At 48.1% G+C, this 20,985-nt stretch overlaps 1 protein-coding gene across 2 annotated transcripts in view; it reads right to left on the bottom strand.

Annotated features, from left to right (window-relative positions):
• The window catches only part of MAP2K6 (mitogen-activated protein kinase kinase 6), a 106,431-nt gene that overhangs the window by 7,996 nt on the left and 77,450 nt on the right, over positions 1–20,985 (bottom strand). For both annotated transcript variants that reach the window (XM_010856079.1, XM_010856080.1), the window contains exons 3-10: positions 16,369–16,417; positions 15,256–15,369; positions 13,532–13,651; positions 12,202–12,318; positions 11,478–11,529; positions 7,930–8,057; positions 6,829–6,906; positions 4,836–4,975 (exon numbers count right to left, since the gene is read on the bottom strand). In XM_010856079.1, coding sequence (XP_010854381.1) covers positions 4,836–4,975; positions 6,829–6,906; positions 7,930–8,057; positions 11,478–11,529; positions 12,202–12,318; positions 13,532–13,651; positions 15,256–15,369; positions 16,369–16,417 — 798 coding nt within the window. The remainder of the gene's footprint in view (positions 1–4,835; positions 4,976–6,828; positions 6,907–7,929; positions 8,058–11,477; positions 11,530–12,201; positions 12,319–13,531; positions 13,652–15,255; positions 15,370–16,368; positions 16,418–20,985) is intronic.

The raw sequence follows: 20,985 nt of genomic DNA, 5'->3' as shown, positions 1-20,985 counted from the left end.
CACTTTGATTTACTTTTATTTCTTTTTTTGAGAAGTATAGGAAAAAACACAACTATTGGAGGACGACTGCTCTACAGTATTGTGTTGGCCTCCGCCACACGTCAAGATTTATCTTTTCAAAAAAGAATTCCTAAAACCTCAAAGATTGCTGCTGAACAGGTTATTTTTGACTTATGGCCTCCGATTAGAAAGCTTGAAATGTACAAGCACCACTGCAGAGAATTGACGGAAAATATTTACACAGCACACCAAAGCTGTTTATTGATTTAATATAACTGATACAACCCATTCTCTCCACCTTTTAAATCAAGAACACTTCAAAACACGGGCTAAGAATAGCAAAATACTCAGGGTGAGGTTAGGGAGAAAAGCAAATTTTCCACGTTGAATAGGAAGCACTTGAAATTCAGCACCAAATAACAACTGTGGAGTTCAAAGCTACACCAATTTCTTTTTGGATCCAAGTCAGACTTTTGAATTTTCAAGTGGCTTGTCGTTTTCAAGCGTGCAATTAGCTAACTGCCCTAATTCCCCTTCCAAATGCCACAACACAAACTCCTGACCGTAGCTGACACTAAAACACAGCTTCGTGCCGTGCTGAGAACTGCTAGCTTCACGTTTGTGCTGAGCCGAGGGGTTCTGCCCCTCCGAATCCCCCCGAACTGACCGTTTCCCAGAAGGACTCCTGGGAACATCTGCAGAAGAAAAACACAGCTCGCCTCCCAAGCCATACATTTGTCCTGAGCTTCGTAAATACCCAGGGCCTCTTTTTACTCCTTCCTGAACAAGCCAGCAACTATGTTTGATCGTCTCTGTTTTGTGCCTGTTTCTCTGAGTCAGACAGGACCAGCGTCTGGGTGGGTCTCTGACCTCCAACGGACTTCGGGCCGGTGGACGGGGCACTGAGCTCTTAAACAGGCCTGAAGGCTCAGCAGGAAGGAAGTCAAGCTTTGGGGCACTTGGCTCAGCTGGTCTCTAGGGAGCGACTCTCAGTCCCCAAGCCTGTGTCCAGCTGAATGAGGTTATGGTGAAAGAACGCAAGCGTGCCAAGATTCCATTTTAGTAGAAACTCATTTGTGAAACCTTCTGCAAGACCAGGGTGTAAGGCCTTTCCATTTCTCTATTGTGAATCCCAAACAAGGCCTAGATGGCCAGTGTCTCCTGATTCAGGAACTCTTTAAAGGCCCTGAGATAAGAAAGCCACGTGGATGTCCTTGGTGGCTCAGTGGTGAAGAATATGCCTGCCAGTGCAGGGGACACGGGTTCGATCCCTGGCCCAGGAAGATCCCACATGGCGTGGAGCAACTAAGCCTGCGCCTGTGCTCTAGAGCCCGGGAGACACAATCCTGAGTCCATGAGCTGCAACTGCTGAAGCCCACGTGCCTGGAGCCCGTGGTTGGCAGCAAGAGAACCCACCACGTGAGAAGCCCGCATGCCACAAGTGGAGAGGAGCTCCCCTCTCTGAGACCAGGGAAAGGCCGAGCAGCAACAAAGACGCGGCACGGCCAAAAATAAAAATAAACAGATAAATAAACGAAATTATATATAAAAAAAGAAAGCCACGTGTAGGGAAGGAAGAGTAAGAAAACGCTTGTTTGAAAATAAGTACAGAAAGGAAGGATTTGTAGGAAATCTCTGTTGTTGCTGCTTTTCTTCAAGTTCATATGGAATAAACATCTTGACTTGCTTTGGTTTTCTCTCCTCCCCTCACCCCCTCTGATGTTACTGCTAAAGAAGGATGCCAGCAGAACCCTGGACTCTATCAAGTCATAATTTGGAGAGTGATAGCAGATGAATGCCCTACTCCACCGCAAAAATCAGATCACGGCATCCGGTCCCATCACTTCGTGGCAAACAGAAGGGGAACAAGTGGAAACGGTGACAGAGTTTATTTTCTTAAGCTCCAAAATCACTGCAGACGGTGACTGCAGCCACAAAACTAAAAGATGTTTGCTCCTTGGGAGATTAGCTATGATAAACCTAGGCAGCATATTAAAAAGCAGAGACATCACTTTGCCGACAAAAGTCCATATATCCAAAGCTCTGGGTTTTCCAGTAGTCATGTACTGATGTGAGAGCTGGACCATAAAGAAGGCTGACTGCCAAAGAATTGATGCTTTCAAACTGTGGTGCTAGAGAATACTCTTGAGGGTTTGAGGGTCCCATGGACTTCAAGGAGATCAAACTAGTCCATCCTAAAGGAAATCAACCCTTAATATTCACTGGAAGAACTGATGCTGAAGCTGAAGCTCCAATACTTTGGCCGCCTGATGCAAAGAGCTGGAAAAGACCCTGATGCTGGGAAGGACTGAAGGCGGGAGGATAATGGGGTGACAGAGGATGAGATGGTTGGATGGCATCACCAACTCAATGGACATGAGTTTGAGTAAACTCCAGGAGATGGTGAAGGACAAGGAAGCCTGGCGTGCTGCAGTCCACAGGGTCACAAAGAGTCAGATATGCCTGAGTGACTGAACAACCACAACAGCTGTCAGCTGACCAGCAGTGACCAGAGGAGTGTGACCACCAAGCGGAAGCCCCAGACGAAAGCGCAGCAGCAGAGGATGCAGCTCCCGGGACTAAACAGAGAGAAGAGAAGCGCGCAAAGCCAGCCCTGGCAACAGCGTGAAGACACTCTGCCCTGTGGGCGGGGCTGGCCAGCAGCTGACAGACAGCGGCCACACAGGAAGCTGCAACTTTCACAAACGCGTGCAAACGTGAAAATTAGGGAACTTTCAGTTCTCCAAGGCTTTCATTTAAAAAACAAAAGAAACCTGTGAAAAGCTTTAACACTTTGACTCTAGGGGAAGTTCTAAGTAAGAAGAAAAGTTGATGAAAGATAAATAAAGTAATTGAATGATTTCTCAATGAACTGTAGAAGGGTAGCAGCTTTCTGAAGAGAACAGCCGTCCACAGATGGCAGGCATAAGTCAGGGGTTCTGACGACAGGCCTCCAGGAAAATGATGTGGGAACATCCCATCAGGTATTCAGGACCACCCCCTCCCAGACCAATTAAATCAGAACCTCTGAGGCCCAGGGGCACACCTGAAAGGTGTGTCACGTTGTATAAGCAGGCAACGGGAGTTGAGAACCATTAGGTTAAACTGGATTCACACCAGCCCCCCTGGCTTTCTCAAGCTTTTCACACCAGCTTTGTTCTTATCAAAGTTTTCTGCAGTTCCCAGAATCTTGGGGAAAAGGGCCAGGTGGGAGAAAGGTTACAAAGCAGAGAGTCTGAAAAGCTTCCTTAAATAAGATCCTTCCTCCTCACCACCCCTCTGGAGAATGACGGGTCTGAACCATCCAAGACAAATCATCCCTTTCCTCCGTGACCTTTAAACCCTCGAGGACGAGGAACAAACAGCAGGCACCGGGTCCTTGAAACCAGAAGGCACGATCCTGAAGCCCTCTCAGCCGGGCAGGTGCACAGCACACCTGGAGGCTCCGGCAAGGAGAGCAGAGAGGGGGTACTGCCCAGGCGCCCAGGGGAAGTGCTGATACGCATCCAGCGGCATCCAGCAGGCGAGCATCACGCCGCCCATCACTCCAGCCTCTCCGGCCATTCAGCCAAGCATAAAACAAAAACAAGGGCACGTCGGCCTCGTATGTCTTTAGGGGAAAGCACCAGGGTGACGGGCCTAGAGCTGGTGAAAAACCCAAGGGGCCTTTGCTTCACAAGCAACAGACAGCTGCTTGGTGTTACCGCGTTTTCCAGTAAAAGCTGTGTTCAGAATGCCTCTTCCAAAGCGCGTGGAGGCCAAGGAAGGGTAACCTTGGGGAAGCTAGCCTCTCCAACAGGAGGCGGAACGCCAGCCCCTTTCTTAGCTCCAAGTGAGCAGAGCCGGTCCCCTGGGCAACCACAGCCGGGCTTCCAGCATCTCCGACGGCCTCTGCCCCGGCTCACAGCTGCACGGCAGCACCCAGGATCACAGCCTGCGCTCCGTCATGGCATCATTTTTCCAGCATCCCTTGCAATGATCATCAGTATCAAGTCATGCTGGGCACCCTGGGGCCCGTGCAGACGAAAATCACCAGGTTTTCTGGAGAAAAACAATCCCCTCTTCTAGTTTCCTCAATTCCACCAGCAATTTCCATGAAAACAAACTCACGGCATCAGTATGGCTCCTTCCATCTCTTCCCCCCCAACTTTCTTTTCCCTTCTTAGACGTGCCCCCTCCCCAGCTGGAACTGTCCACTGTCCACTTCCGGGCAAGCAGAGCCATCAGTGAGCAAGCCTTCTCTAAGAATCAGCCTAAAACACCAGAATCACTTGGTAAGACTTCCAGGTGCCTAAGGGAAGCTCTGAATGTAGCCTCCGTCGTCTTCTCCAGGCTTATTCTTTGCGTCATATCTCCTCCCCACCCGAGCCCTCCAGTGGGTCCCCCACCTCTCTCTTTATGCCCTGGCCCACATCAGATGGCTCAGCCTTTCATCAAACAGTTTCCCACGCCTGTGTCAGGGTGCATGAGATTCCTCCCACCTGGAACACCTTCTCCTCCTCCACTTCCCTTTTCCCTGGCACACACCTCACCTGGTCCCAGCTCAGGATTTATCTCCTCCAGAAACTCTCCCCTAAGGCCTTTCCTCTGAGTTCCCCCCAAAGACCCAGTGCCCGTTTCCCTCTGGACCTGGGCTAGAATGACTGAGCTGGGACACTCCCCTCTGTGGCTCTGAGCTCAGCGGGGACCAGGCAGAGCCGTCTTTGTTGCTTAGCAACGAGGATACACTCCATCAACACTGGGAGTGGATGTGGGCACGTGGATTAGACCGATGGAGGAAGTCAGGAGGACCCCTTCCGCCTTCACCCTGGCTCCTGGGAGACGCGCTTTCTTACCACTGTGAGGTAAAGTCAACAAACTCTTCGGAGAACTTGTCTGCGGGCAGCTGCGGCGAAGGCTCCTCCACCACCTGTTTGAGCTGCTGGAAAGGAGTCCCCCACGAGTCGTAGGGAAACCGGAGGATGGCCAGCTCGATCTGGAAGGGAGAGGTACACAGGAGGTGAGAGCTGACTCTGGGCTACTGTGTACCGGGCAGCTGCTGGGGCATCCATGTCGTCCCAGGAGGCGGAGGGCAACCGGATGGGGACAGTCCGGTGAAACGTGCAGAGGGGACGCCAATGATGACGTGTTCGCTAGCGGTGTGCCCCCACGTCCTGGAGCTAGGGGTGACATCATCTGGGAGACAGCCCCTCACCAAGAGGAAATCCACCTGGAATATTCACCGGAAGGACTGATGCTGAAGCTCCAGTACTTTGGCCACCTGATGCTAAGAGCGGACTCATTGGGAAAGACCCTGACGCTGGGAAAGATTGAGGGCAGAAGGAGAAGGGGACGACAGAGGATGAGACGGCCGGATAGCATCACTGACTTGATGAACATGAGTTTGAGTAATCATCCAGCTGGTGATGGACAGGGAGGCCTGGCATGCTGCAGTCCACGGGGTCACAAAGAGTCGAACACCACTGAGCGACTGAACAATAACCTCACTGAAACCCAGTGTGGCACTTCATAAAACTGTGAGCCAGCAGTGTGCAACTTCAGGATGAAAGGGGCCAGGTTTTCAAACGTTTAGTCTAAAAAGCAGTTCTCGCCCGAAGACGCTTACCTCTGCTGCCATCTGCTGGCCACACGCTGGAATGAAAACAAACAGGGCCAAAGGACTGCTCGGTTTTTGGACTGGAGTAAAGGCCGCCTTGCTGTTACAAGATCACGTGCCTTCTGGGCAAGGACGTGAAATAGCTCACGGGATTTACTCAGCTGCTGTGTCTGGGAAGGAACCAGGACCACCATGGATCCTTCCAGACCTCGGTGATCCACTGAAAATTTACGATCAGCAGAGTTACAAATCAGGCTCTCACCGTGTATAACTTCAGGGCTGTGCCTGAGGAAATGAGCCTGTTTGTTAGTATGTGCTGGGGCTATACCTGCAGTCAACAGCCAAGACTGCTCTCATAACCATATTCCGAGAAGCTGAGCCCATGTCTTGGATACAAAGCTCTCCATATTAGCGTCTAGGACGGGTGGCAGAGATTGGGAGTTTGGGATGGACATGTACACAGTGCTGTCTTTGAAACAGACAACCCACAAGGGCCTGCTGTACAGCCCAGGGAACTCGGCTCAACATTTTGTAATAACCTAAGTGGGAAAGGAATTGGAAAAAAAATAGATAGAAGTAAACTGCATCACTTCACTGTACACCTGAAACCAGCACCACATTGTGATCAACTACACGGCTGAGAGGACAAAGCATCTGCCTGCAATGCCTGGGTTCAGTCCCTGGGTCAGGAAGGTCCCCTGGAGAAGGGAATGGCCACTCATTCCAGTATTCTTGCCTAGGAAATCCCATGGACAGCGGAGCCTGGTGGGCTACAGTCCATGGGATTGAAAAGAGTCAACTAAGCAACTAACAAAACACGCTCCGATATAAAACAAAAATTTTTTTAAAAAGCTCTATCAGGGTCCACACAGATTCGTGCTCTTGGAGTAGCCTGAGCCTCTGCATGCTTGATTAGAGTAGTTTAAATTTAAACCCTAAGGATAACTCTCAGGAACAGCAGCCAGACCCTCTCGTTTTACAGCTCAGGACAGCGAGACAGCCTGTGTGACTCCATCTGTCACGCAAGGGCACACAACTCCTTGGAGGTGAAATGAAGAGAACTGGGTTTGCCCAGTTCCCGTTCAGCGTTTCTGCCGCCCCGCTCTGCGGACAATCTTGCTCTCTCAGATCAGCTTCAAGGGCGTCCACCTCTTGCTCTTGAGGTCTGCCCCACCGCAGCTTCGTGCCCCAACACTCCCTGCCCCCAGCCCACAATTATTATCACACACTACCATGGTGATGCCCAAACTCCAGATGTCGGACTTCACGCTGTATCCCTTCTGGTTGAGCTCTGGGTTTATTCTCTCGGGCTGGAAAGGAGACAGAAAAAGACGACTGAGATGACACTCTTGGCTCAGTAAAGTCTCGGGGGTGGGGTGGCAGTGGCTGCCAAGTGAGCGGTTGTGAGCCATTAACACGCCTCCCGGGCCAGGAGTCTCACTCACGACAGCGAAGACCAACGTCTCCACGGGGCTTACAGACATCTTTTCTTGGAGACGACAATGCGTCAGAGTCCCCTCACAACTCAAAAGCAACTTCAGTTTGGCCTTCCAAAGAGCGTGACATACAGTCGACCATTACGCTGCCCGCCTTGAAGTTTCCTCGTTTAAAAGACCAACAGTCCAGGGACTTCCTTGGCAGTCCAGTGGTCAAGCTTCCTCCTTCCAGGGGGGGACATGGGTTCGATCCCTGGCCGGGGAACTAAGATCCCGTATGCTGCAGGGCAACTAAGTTCTGCACCCTGCAACTAAGACTCAAGGCAGCCAAATAAATGAATAAAATACCAACAGTCCAGAACTCAGTGAAAACAATCTGCAAGAGTCACTGGGCTACGGTCTGGTATTAACAACCTCAACCACTTTTAGGTAATCGTGGACACAAAGCTTTTAAATTCCAAGCACGTGTTCATTTCCAAATAGAGTATTTACAGTAGAAGTCCCTTAACTTAAAGGGAATCCCAAGGTCTCTGCCAAAAGCAATGAATCTTCACAGCTACGAGGCTCCCTCGGGACTAACGTAACAGACTTGCCTGGGGAATTGCAATTCCTCTCTCTCTGCTATTCTCAACAGACAGCGCAGAGTGGAGAACTGGGCTTTATGTAGTGCTTTTTCAGAGAGTATACCTCTTCCTCTGATTTTTTTTTTTTCAAATATAAGAGAAGGAAGGGCCTCGGGATTTTAGACAGGAGACATTTAAGAAGAAAGAAAGTGGAGGATACTTCTTGTGCTTTGGGCGTATTTCAGTGCTCCCTCCTTGGCCGCCCAGGTCGTGACTCCTGGCAGGGTTTGAAGGCACTTGCTCTCCCAAGGCCACCCCCATGCGCTGTACTCACGGCCATGTACGGTTTGCATCCGGCATCGATGGTTTTAGCCACGGAGTCGACCAGGTAGCCGCTGATTCCGAAGTCGCACATCTTCACCTGGCCCAGAGCGTTGATGAGCACGTTGGAGGGCTTGACATCTGCAAGCGGAGAGTCGGGAGCCTGGGGGCGCAGCGGCAGCTCTCTGCCACCAGGGGGCCTGGAGCCTCCACGCCCGCCCCGGCGCGCCCTCAAGACTCATCCCAAAAGGAACTGCCACCCCAGTTACACAACACGAACTACACTCCGATAGAACATGATCTTTTTTAAAAAGAAGGAAAAACACCAAAGCTAAGAAGAAAGGGGGAAAAGCAACTTGATTTCCTTATCATTAAAATTTGTTAATGTTTTTCTTTTTATTGTGGTAGAAGTCACATAACATAAAACATACTGTTTTTTACCATATAACTGTCCAGTTCAGAGGCACTGAATACACTCATATTGTCATGCAACTCTCATCATCATCCATCTCCTGGATTTTCCACCTTCCTAAACTGAAACTCTGTCCCCAGTAAGCACTCACTGCCCATTCTCCCTGCCCTCTCCACCATCCTGACCTCGGCATCTCCCAGTGTACTTTCTGACGCCATGAATGTGACTATTCTAGGTCCCATGCATAAGTGGCATCAAGCAGTATTTGTCTGCACCTACTATATATTGGAATGCATTTCTCTTGAGAGTCCCTTGGACTGCAAGGAGATCCAACCAGTCTATTCTAAAGGAGATCAGTCCTGAGTGTTCTTTGGAAGGACTGATGCTAAAGCTGAAACTCCAGTACTTTGGCCACCTCATGCAAAGAGTTGACTCATTGGAAAAGACCCTGATGCTGGGAGGGATTGGGGGCAGAAGGAGAAGGGGACGACAGAGGATGAGACGGCTGGATGGCATCATGGACCCGATGGACCTGAGTTTGAGTGAACTCCAGGAGTTGGTGATGGACAGGGAGGCCTGGCGTGCTGCGGTTCATGGGGTCGCAAAGAGTCGGACACGACTGAGTGGATGAACTGAACTGAACTGAACTGACTATATATTGGAATGCATTTCTAAGGTTGACTTAATATTTTTACTTCGGTTTACCAAAGCAGAGTTTACTAAGTTGACGTGGGTTACGGAAAACTTAAAGGACATACTTATATATGCATGAAAGACAGACCCTAAAATGATAATAACAGTGTTCAAAATGAATAGTCACAAAAAAATCCCATGGACAGAGGAGCCTCGTGGGCTACCGGCCATGGGGTCACAAGAGTCGGACACGCCTGAGTGATTAAACCACCACCACCAGAGAGGGTTTACTCTGCAGCTCTTAAATGAACTCCTCACTGAACGTTTTTCATTAGCTCATTCAGTGTCATGTCATTAGTTCTGGTTCTGACGGATCTTGGGTGAGTGGTCTGCTTTCTATTTCATACTTGTCCTTCTCGTCAGACTGGGAATCCATCCATGGAAACAACTGCCTCCTCTAATTTCTCATCTTCATCGTTCCCGTACAGGTGGTGAGAACTTAAAACTTGATGACTGAGCCAAACGCCCAGTTCCCTGGGCAGTTGTCTCTGTTATGCTAGAGGCCTAAGCCCTAGAGATCTGAACGTTACCGCGCTGTCCCGGTCACGAACAAGTCCGTGTTGTGCCCCTAAGCATGTATTACAAAGGTGGAGCTTGTGCTAAGTGTTATGATGATGCTTTAAAAGCCCAGCTCCTAATGATCTAGTCTGCATTTAGTGGACTGAAAAGGCAGACTGAGACATAATACATCAACTATACTTCTGCAAGAGGTGCGTCAGAAGTTACAGGTGTAACTCATCATAAACCCAGACAGTCCAGGCCAGGAGGCGGGTCACAGAATATGCATGTGGGTGGAGTGGGCTTCCCGGAGGAAAGAATCCACCTGCAATGCAGGAGAAGAGACGCAGGTTCGAACCCTGGGTTGGGAAGATCCCCTGGAGAAGGAAATGGCAACCCACTCCAGTATTCTTGCCTGGAGAATCCCATGGACAGAGGAGCCTCGTGGGCTACCGGCCATGGGGTCACAACAGTTGGACACGCCTGAGTGACTAAACCACCACCACCAGAGAGGGTTTACTCTGCAGCTCTTAAATGAACTCCTCAGTCTGAAAAGATAAAATGCATCCTCCCAAGCAGATGAACCATCGTTAGGTCTGGATGATGAAAGTAGAAATTTAGAAAATTAATTTTTTTCTAAGTGACACGTTTCACAAAGGGCACACACTCAAAAGAAAAAAATTATTCTAAAAACTTTAAAAATTATCCTTTATAATTTTCCCTTAAACAACAGATACACAAATTTCATTTTATTATCTTCTACCCTTTGTAAACATTCTCTGCTATGAATGAAATGTATCATAATTTTGAAATAAGCCTTTAAAATTCAGTTTCGCATTTGTGGGTAATCTGCATCCCTTTTCTTAACTGGATCTCTCCCCACTTTCTTTTTTGCCTCTTCTTCCTTTACATTTTTCCCATTTTTGATAGTAACAGTCAATAACAGCCATCATAATAGGCATGTTTTTTGAGACATCTTACATTATTTCAGGCTCAGAGTATAACAGTGTTCAGGTCACAACTACCTATAAGCTACCAACACTGTTCATACACTGATTATACACACTCTTCCAAGAAGCCTTCCTTGACTCCAGTCACGCGTGCTAATCACGTCCTTCTTCTGTATTGTACCTACACGACTTCCGTGGTTGTTACTTTCATATTTCTCACGTGGGTTTTTTCCCCCATGTGTCATATATTTGCCTCACTCCCCTACCAAGAACTCCTCCTGTGTAGGATTTGGATAAGAATGTATTTTCTTCGTAGATACCTGTCAGGGCATCTGTTGTAGCGCTGTATAAATACAGTGCTGTATACATGCTGGGAAACAATTACACAAGATACATGGATGGACGAAGGCATGGAAGACAGATGGAAGAAAGGATATCTGGGTGGGTGGGTGGATGGATGGATGGATGGATGAAGAGGTAACAGGTCAACAGAGAGACAGGAGGGAGAAGAGGAAGACAGTCCAGCCAACCTTTCACCCTGTCCTGCCTCCCGCTGTCTGAACAGGCCGAGCTTTATGCCAGAACTTCTCAGACCCTCACCGCCCAAGAATTACCCAGCGAGCTTGTTAAAATGGCGGTTCTGACCCAGTTGGTCTTGGGACTCATGATTCCGCTTTTCTAACAAGCTCTCCAGCAATGGCCGATACTAGGTGAATTTTTATCATATTCTCTAAAATTCTCAATGGGTAATACCATTGCTCTCTTTGGCAACTGGCAGTTCACATTCAAGTTAGGCCTAATCCACAGCTCACGTCCCCTGATGTCCTCAGATAATATTGAGCAGCTCTTTATACGATTTGCTATCCAATCCCAAAGGAAAGCCCCTCCTCTGTTCTCTTGCCTGACTCAATTTTATCCACTGGGGAGAAAAAAGAAATTAATAAAACTCAGGTGAAAGAAATAAAATTGATAAAAAGGAACAGCCAAGGCAGCCCAATGGACACTTACCTCGGTGAATGACAGACAGCTTACTGTGCAAATGCTCTAAGGCTTTTACAATCTGCAAGAGAAACACAAGGTGGATTTATGTCCCCCATCACTGGACAGCAACTGCATCTTAAGTAAATCCCCATTTATTATCCCTGGCTTACAGTCCCAAGGGGAGGTATTTTCTCCAACAGTGGTCTTCCTAGCCAGGAAAACACACAGGAAGTCGTACAAATTAGACCCTGCCCAGCAGAGAGATGACATCAGAGCACAGAGAGGCAGTCTCACTGGTATGTTCTGATTCTCTAACTTGACCCCAGCATCTTTTCCTCTCCTCCCTCCTGGGCCTCAATAGCCATGAAGGGCGCAGCTTCCTCCTCTGCTTGCTCCCTTCTGCGCCTATTAATCCTAAGGAAACATTTACTCCCCACAAACGAAAATCAAAATAAACCAGTATCAGAACAAAGACACCAGGAACATGGTCCTAGCCGATGAACGTGCTGCTCAGAGGCATTTCAGCTGAAAGCCTCCCAGGCCGAGTCAGGAGCAGAACCTCGTGTAGGTCAAGCCCAGAAAGAGGAGTATCCATTGATCCATCCAGTTACACACTCGTGCAATCAACACACACAGACGGGATGGGCACTCCGGTCCAGGCGGTGCTTCCCAGTACAGACAGAACAGAGACACACGAGGCCCAGACCTCCCCGCACTCCTTGGATGGAGCTGGGGCTCGCGATGTACTCACAGAAACTGCTATTTTCCCTAAGATGTCCTCTGGAATTGTTTGGCCTTTATCGATCACTTGTTTGTAGAATTTATCTAGGGACGTGTCCATGAGCTCCATGCAGATCCAGACATCCCCCTGGAGGCCGGTTGGTTTGGAGACAGTCAGAGAGGATGGAAAGATGAGAGGAGGAAGCAGTTAGCATCTGTCAGGAGGAACAGGCCACTCCCTGTGTGAGCTTTTGGAGGAAATGCAGTGTCCTTCGAGATCTCAGTGAAATTTATAAATGGGCAATATTACCTCCAAAAAGCAAGCCAGCAGACAGCCAAACAGATATGCCTGTGATCACCCACTCCTTAATGAAAACTAGGTTCTAAATGCTAACACCCACAAGCTATAGGATGCCAGAAACCCAAGCCTTTACCATTACTGTTATCTAAGACAGCAGTCTCCAGGCTTTTTGGCTTCAGGGACCAATTCTGTGGAAGATAATTTATCCATGGACCAGAGCGGGGCGGGGGTGGGGGGCATGATTTCAGGCTGATTCAAGTGCATTACATTTATCGTGCACTTTGCTTCTATTATTATTACATCAGCTCCACCTCGGAACATCGGGCATTAAATCCGGGAGGTGGGGGACCCCTGCTCTGGGAGTTATGACCAGATACCAACTCTATGCCTGACTTCCCGCACTGACCACTGGCCACAGTTTATCATTTAAAGCTGGTTATAAGAGGGAGATGAAAACAGCTAACAATGAGGACCTGTGTACAGCACAGGAAACTCTACTCAAACACTCTGTAATGGGCTGTACAGGGAAATACCTTTAAACGCGTGAGCACATATACACAGGGCTGATTCATGGTGCTGTACAGCAGAAACTAACACCATGCAAATCAAGTACACCCTAATAAAAAGTTTTTAGAAAGGGGACGGGATGAGAATTCATACCGTCGTAAAGTGAAAAGCAGAATTAGAAAAAAGAAGCAAATATGAGGCCAATCCACTGCACAAGGCTGCCTGGAGCTCATCAAGCGGCCAAAAGACCAGAGTATTTGCGATTTCAAGGGATTGATACAAATCCATCTACAAGTTGATAGAGACCGTTCTGCCAAAAGAGACAAACCAGAACAGGAAGGAGAAAGGGAACCCCAGCATTTTGAAAGGGCTAAACACACTGGAAAATATTATGGTTTCCAGCTAACTGCACCAACATTTCACGAGCATGAAACTCTCTACAGAAGACAAGTCGGACAAGGAAGCGCCCTGTGACTGCAGGTGTTTGCGAGATCCGGGAAGCGTCTTTTTCAGTTACCGCCTGCCTTGCAGCTTTGAAGGCACTACCACCTACCTCACGGAAGAGTGCGCCGTAAAAGGTGACCGTGAAGGGACAGTCCACGGTCCTCATGGAGATATCCAGATCCATCAGGAGCCGCTTCTGCTCTTGGCTGTTTACCGTGGCCCGGATCCGCTGATCAGAATGCACGGAAAATGGATGGTTACTGTCCTGAGGATGGGTCTGTCGACAAGGCAGGGACCCCAAAGGATCCCCTCCCGAGAACAGTAGGAAAATTCACAGCATAGCTTCTAGCAACAACTGCTCAAATACCTACCCTAAAGGAATGCCTATCTGTAACAAATGAAAAGTAAGGAAGACTGTTATTCACTTGACGTACTGAATAATCCCTAGGAGAGAAGCAAACTGATTGTCTACTGCGGAGAGTGTGCAAATGTTTGGGAAGACATTTCCAAGTTACAAAACAGTCTGACTTATCATGTGGGTTTAGCACAAGGAGGCCAGAGTATTCATTGATGTGGGGCTGATTTGGGCTCATACAAGGGAAAAAAAAAAAGCCGAAATTCCCTCTTTATGAACAGGTAAAAATATATGGACCCTAAACAGAAACTGCAGAAGAGTTAGTTGATTGAGGAATGGGATAAGGAGGAGTTGAACTGAAATGGAGACACAGTTCATGTCTCTCTCTTCTAAGAGAAGAGAGACTAACCACACCAGTCAGCGCAGCCTCACAGGCAACACGACTGTGTCATTAAATGACAATATAGTATCACGAGGCTTTCACATTTTTTGCCTGCGGAGCAGAGAGTCTGCAGGAGATGAAACTGGAAAATCTACAAGGTAAGGGAAAGATGTCAGCATTCTCCAAAAAATAAAAGGAATCCAGGTCATCTGACCATCCACATGCCTGACAACCCATCTAGAATTAACACACTGGGCCCGCTCCAAGGTCCTCCCAACATCTACTCAAGAAATATGCGATGATTCTAAATTTCTTTTTATAGCTCCAAAACTATGCAAATTCGCTCAAGATGACTTTACCCTCCTCTGTTTCCACAAATGGAGGCAATTTTGTCTCTCAGTTTGGGTTTCCTGATTTTCAGGGACAGATTCTTTAAAAGCAACAGAATAAGGCTTAAAAAGAGACTCGTGAGACAGAAAACCAAATGCCATGTGCAAGCTCGCATCTGGATTCCTATTTGAAAAACCAACAGGAGAAAAAACAACAAAACGATCAAGGTGATGTTCATTCGGACCTGGTGGTGGATGACACTGAGGAAGTACTGTTGCTTCTTTTACGTGTGATGATGTGGCTGGTGGTCGTGGTGGTTTAGTCACTAAGTCATGTCTGGCTCTTGTGACCCCATGGACTGTAGAGCCCACCAGGCTCCTCTGTCTGTGGAATTCTCCAGGCAAGAATATTGGCATGAGTAGCCATTTCGTTCTCTAGGGGATTTTCCCAACCCAGGGATCAAACCCACGTCTCCTGCATCGCAAGTGCGAGCCACCGGGGAAGCACGATGTGGTAGCTGCATAAAACAATTAAAAAGAGGGGGTAGGATTCAGCAGTTCAAAAAGACCCAGTTGCTGCTACTCATACCAAGGAGGCATTTTTGACATATTTGGAGGGAAATATCGTTCGCCACAAATAGGATTTTCTGTCTCACCCCATAGAGTGAGACCTCATAGTCTTGACTCTGTGAAAGGAGCCCATTTGCAGCTGGGGGGACAAACATATGGACCAGGACCGGAAAACGTCTGGGGAGCGCGAACACTACCTTCACCGCCATGATCTGCTCGCTGGGCACATGCCGCATCTTCTCCACCACCCCGTACGCCCCCCGGCCCAGCTCCACGATGGGCTCCAGGTCATCTGCCTTCACCTCAAAGTTCTGCAGGAGACAAAAGCGAGGGTGCGATAGGAAGTTCAGCTCAGTGCAGTCGCTCAGTCGCGTCCGGCTCTGCGACCCCGTGGACCACAGCACGCCAGGCCTCCCTGTCCATCACCAACTCCCGGAGTTCACTCAAACTCATGTCCATCGAGTCGGTGATGCCATGCAACCATCTCATCCTCTGTCGTCCCCTTCTCCTCCTGCCCCCAATCCCTCCCAGCATCAGGGTCTTTTCCAATGAGTCAACTCTTCGCATGAGGTGGCCAAAGTATTGGAGCTTCAGCTTCAACATCAGTCCTGCCAATGAACATTCAGGACTGATCGCCTTTAGGATGGACTGGCTGGATCTGCTTGCAGTCCCAGGGACTCTCAAGAGTCTTCTCCAGCACCATGGTTCAGAAGCATCCATTCTTTAGCGCTCAGCAATAGGAAAAAAGGAAAGAAACCAGACACAGGCTACCCTGTCCTCCCTCTGGTTCCTCTGAGCAGTCCAAGGGTCCTTTCTGGTCCAGAACCTTCTGGTCTAGAAGCTTTGCCCAGCAGCCACTGAAAGCAAGAAGTGCCCGGGAGATGTGCAGACGCCCACTGTGGGCCCCCCTTTGTCCCCGGCAATACAGAGGTCCAGTTCCAGCTCAGGCGCCGAACGGCGCAGGGAGCGCTGCCCCACACAGCGGGTCTTCAGCTCCGCCCCTCGATGACCCTCAGGTCGGCCTGCTGACTCCTGGCGGCTAGCTCTAGGCCTGGACTTGGCAGAGCGTGGCCCAAAACAAACCATCTCTTCGCCTCAGAGACCTCCCATCAGAACCACAACAGCCCGATCCCAATTTGACATTTAAAATAGCAACTGCTCCACAGACCACTTCTGTTTACATTCAGACGTTATTGACCCAACAACCCCTGACAGCATGTTATGGAAAATTCATTTTTTCCCACTGGCCGGTGGCAAAGCAGACATATGAAAGGGTCAGGACGTTAACGGGCAGACACGACTTTTCTCACCTGATTTCCAATAGAAATGCAAGCTTTGGAGTCTAAATCCCGCGGTGGCCTGCAAAAGAGAAGGGAAAACATGAGATATTTAATTGAATGTGACCTTCCCAAATCCTACGAGACTGGAGAGAGTTCTCCTTAAAAATAAGGTGAAAGCTCGTGAGTAAAATAAAGCAGCATAAACAGGTTAATAGTGTGGGAACTGGAACAAACAGATGTTCTTAGAAATCACAGTCTCTGCACTTCAATTTCTTCTTTATTACGAAGATATTAGTACACTGCCTCATAGAATAAGAGTGGCTGCTAAAGGAGATGTTCTAAGCAAAATGCTTACTAGCAGAATGACTGGCATACATTAAAAATATAAATATGCAATATATAAACTACATTATATGTAATAACATACATATACATTATATAAAATAATTATATATAATATAATTACTTACACAGGGGCTTACTGGAATAGCCTAATTATTCCCCTAACAGTACACACACACACACACACACACACACACACGGCTACAGGCTCCCCAGGTAGCACTAGCGGTAAAGAATCCACCTGCAATTTCGGAGACCTGGGTTCAATCCTTGGGTCAGAAAGATCCCCTGGAGGACGGCGTGGCAACCCACTCCAGTATTCTTGCCTGGAGAATCCCATGGACAGAGGAGCCTCGTGGGTTACCGTGTATAATTCTACCCCTCCTACTGAAACTAAATAAAACAATAACAAAAATGTGGGAACATAAACGCAGATACCACGCCAATCTAAGGCTTCAGTGGCAATCCTTCTGAAATGAATAGAAAACACAAACTAAGGTTTTTCTAAATTAATTTAAAACCCAGACTGAGAGGCAGGGATAAAGACGAACACACACACACACACACACAGAGGTGATGCTTTTATAAATCCTGTGTCTCTAAGCAGAGAATTTTTCTTCAGAAACACCTTCCAGAGGAATTAAATTTTCTGAGAAATCTGACTTCTCACTCTTAAAGCCTCCGAAGCTCTTTTTCTTTAGTTGTCACCAACGGCTTGTACTAATCCCAACGGAACTTTGAAATAAAGGCAAATATTATTTGAAACATGTGACTAATATAAACAGTGAAAAATCCTTTGCAATTGTTCAGACCCTTCCTTTTGTAAAGAATGAAGCAACAGAAAAGGTCACTAGTTAATTATTCAGGGCTACCTCCAAGGGCATGCCATCCAGCGAGGCTGTTGGGTAAGACCTCTTCCAGAGCTAATATTCTAGCATTCATACAAGGGCTCTGCAAATCACAGTCAGTGAGTGCGTGCGAAGTCACTTCAGTTGGGTCTGACTCTGCGAGATCCCATGGACTGTAGCCCACCAGACTCCTCTGTCCATGGGATTCTCCAGGCAAGAACGCTGGAGTGGGTTGCCATTTCCTCCTCCAGGGGATCTTCCCAACCCAGGGATCAAACTCACATCTCCTGTGGCTCCTGCATTGCAGGAGGATTCTTTATCTCTGAGCCACCAGGGAAGCCCATCAATTACAGTCTGTGACCCAGCAATGGGTGAATTTTACATGTTTAAAGGGCTGTAAAAAACAAACAAGAAACAATCTTCAGCAGAGGCCATTGTGGCCTGGTAGCCCCAAATATTTACTATCTGGTCTTTGGCACAAAAAGTTTGCTGATTCCAGTTTTATTCTAACCTTGCATTATAACTCTACCTAATAGGAGGGTTTCGTGCCATTTTCCAGAATGAGAAAAATGAAACCCAGAAAAACTCAGTGATATGCTGAACACACAGTCCTCAACACGGCTGAAAATAAAACTCATGTCATCCGAGTCTCAGCCTTGACCTACGGAGAAGGGGGTACAGACGCTGAAAACTGGGTTAAGTGCTTTCCTTGCATTTCCTATCATTGAAACACACACACACACACGACTCATTATTCCCACATTCCAGATGAAAACCTGTTTGACTGAGACTTAAGCTATCTTCCTCCCGAGTGGTGAAGCTATGACTCACTCCACATCCGACTGAATCCTAGGAACCTGCCCCGCCCAGACCGCCTCTAGTGTAATTGATCACCAGCCCCCACCACGAGGGCTTCGGGCTCAGCAAGGCGGCCAGAAGCATGAAATGATGGCCTGAGGTGGACAGCCTGTCTGGGATTAGTTGACGCTGTAACCGGTCCAGGGCACACTCGTCTGTCTGGGGCAGTGAGGTTTAAACTGTGGGTGGACATTCTGTGTCGCTTATTCAATATTTCAGTCCTCCAGGAAGAAAAGCGAACTTATTACAAAACTCCTAACCCTGTAAGGCCAAAGGTATTCCAGAGGCCACCTGCTATGATTGTTTTTTATAAACAGCCAGCTTTGATTTATGAAAATAATTGTTTATTTATACTTCTACATGAGTAACGAGTTTACTGGTTACTATTACACTTATTTGCCTGGGCTTCCCCAGGGGCTTAGCAGTAAAGAATCCTCCTGCAATGCAGGAGACTTGGGTTCGATTCCTGGGCTGGGAAGAGCCCACTTCGGGGAAGCATGGCAACCCACCCCAGTATTCTTCCCTGGAGAATTCCATGAATAGAGGAGCCTGGCGGGCTGCAGTTCATGGAGTCACAAAGAGTCGGAAACGACTCAAGCGACTGAGCATGCATCCATTATTTGCCTATAAATAACAATATTTACTTATAATCTAATGATAATATAAAGCACCTAACTGGGCCAGAGACCATGCAAGACCCTTTAAATCCAAAGTCTTTTTCAATTTTCACAGCTCTTAGAGGTATTAGCTTTACTCTTTTAAAATATTTATTTACCTGTTCTGGGCCTTGGTTGCGGCGTGTGGGATCTTTAGCTGTGGCGTGTGGGGTCTAGCCTCCTGACCAGGGATTGAACCTGAAAACCGGGTTAACTGCTCTCCTGCCAACTCCACTGGCAGCACCGAGTCTGAACCACTGGGCCACCAAGGAAGTCCCAGCATTAGCTCTGTTTGAATGTGAAAAATGGACACTGAAACAGGCCTAATAATTCAAGGTCACTCAGTGAGACGGTGACACTGGAACGCAGAGCCACGCGTGATGTCCTCTCAACTACAGAGTAAGCGACCCCACCTCTCATGGGCCATTTGGCTCTGGTCGCCGGGTCTAACATGTGGCCAAGAGCACATACTTGAGGGTCAGAGAGCCCTCAGTCTGTAGGCCAGCTCTCCCACTTATTAAGTGAAATAATAATAATAACAATGACACTGAGAGCCACATTCGTTGAGAAATCTCGCTGGAACACACACTGGGCTGGACATGTAATATGGACCGTGACATCCAATCCCCATAGCAACCACAGCCATGTTTGTTCCTGTTTTTCACAGGGGGCTTAGGAGACTTGGGTAACTTGCCGAGGATGTTCAACCGAGGAAGCTCAGCTCCCAAGCGTGAACCTACGGATTCCAGCACCGGAGTCTGGGTTCTGTGAGGTCAGTTGCTTTGAGAAGGACACCTGACCCCTGGATAGGCCTGCCTTCTCCCTTATAAAGCGAGCAGAATAACAACTGCCTCTGAGTTTCTCGTGAGGATTAACTGAAAGAATGTTGACCAGCACAGAATCCAGTTAGAATTAGGAATAGTTGCTGCCCATCCAGGGGGGGAGCAGCCCAGAGACCCGAGTCACAGACACACCAGCATCAGAGACGCAGTGAGGCGGCCACACGCACGGCCCGAAGAAGAACAGGGCTCTGTCCCGGGCTATTTGTTTGTGTGCAGTCCAGCGAAGGTGGCCGGGTATAAACGGCAAAAATCACCAAGCCAGCCGCACAAAACTGCCAAGGAAAACTCCAAGTGCGGAAACCACTTCTTGAGGAGCACCAATTTCAGCCTCAGGATTAATTTAATAACAATAACAACATCAACAGTGTATCATAAGCCTCTTCCTGAGCTGACGTGAGACGTTGACAATCGCAGAGGGACCCTGGCTCGACACGATGAAACCAAGAGTGTAGCCAAGGTTTGTCCCAGCAGGCGAGGGTTAGACAGCAGAGAATCTCCCTTTACCTCTGCATAGCTTTTTATTCATTTTTTTTATACCAAGAGAGGGTTTATGTTAGTTTTCAGAAATTTACTAAAAAGACGGACTATTAACATAAACTAGAAGAAGGGAAAGACTGCTGCAGCTGCTGCTGCTGAGTCGCTTCAGTCGCGTCCGACTCTGTGCGGCCCCATAGACCGCAGCCCACCAGGCTCCCCCGTCCCTGGGATCTCCAGGCAAGAACACTGGAGTGGGTTGCCATTTCCTTCTCCAATGCATGAAAGTGAAAAGTGAAAGTGAAGTCACTCAGTTGTGTCCGACTCTGTACGACCCCACAGACGGCAGCCCACCAGGCTCCCCCGTCCCTGGGATCTCCAGGCAAGAATACTGGAGTGGGTTGCCATTGACTAGCAGATGTTAAAGGGAAGAAGAATATAAGACAGCTGGAAGGCTGAAATGAGAATACATCCCAAAGGAAATAATAAAGATAAGAGCAGAAATCAACAAAATTGAAAGCAGGAAAATAAAACAATGTTGGCTCTTTTAAAATCAATAAAATGGATAAATCGCTAGCAAGACTAACACAGATAAAAAGAGAGAAGACATGAATTATCAGTATCAGT

The sequence above is a fragment of the Bison bison genome, unplaced genomic scaffold (genome assembly GCF_000754665.1).
Source record: "Bison bison bison isolate TAMUID 2011002044 unplaced genomic scaffold, Bison_UMD1.0 scf7180017864371, whole genome shotgun sequence".
Classification (NCBI taxonomy): domain Eukaryota; kingdom Metazoa; phylum Chordata; class Mammalia; order Artiodactyla; family Bovidae; genus Bison; species Bison bison.
Note: the sequence above shows the minus strand (reverse complement) of the source record. Positions and strands in the feature narration are given on the sequence as shown.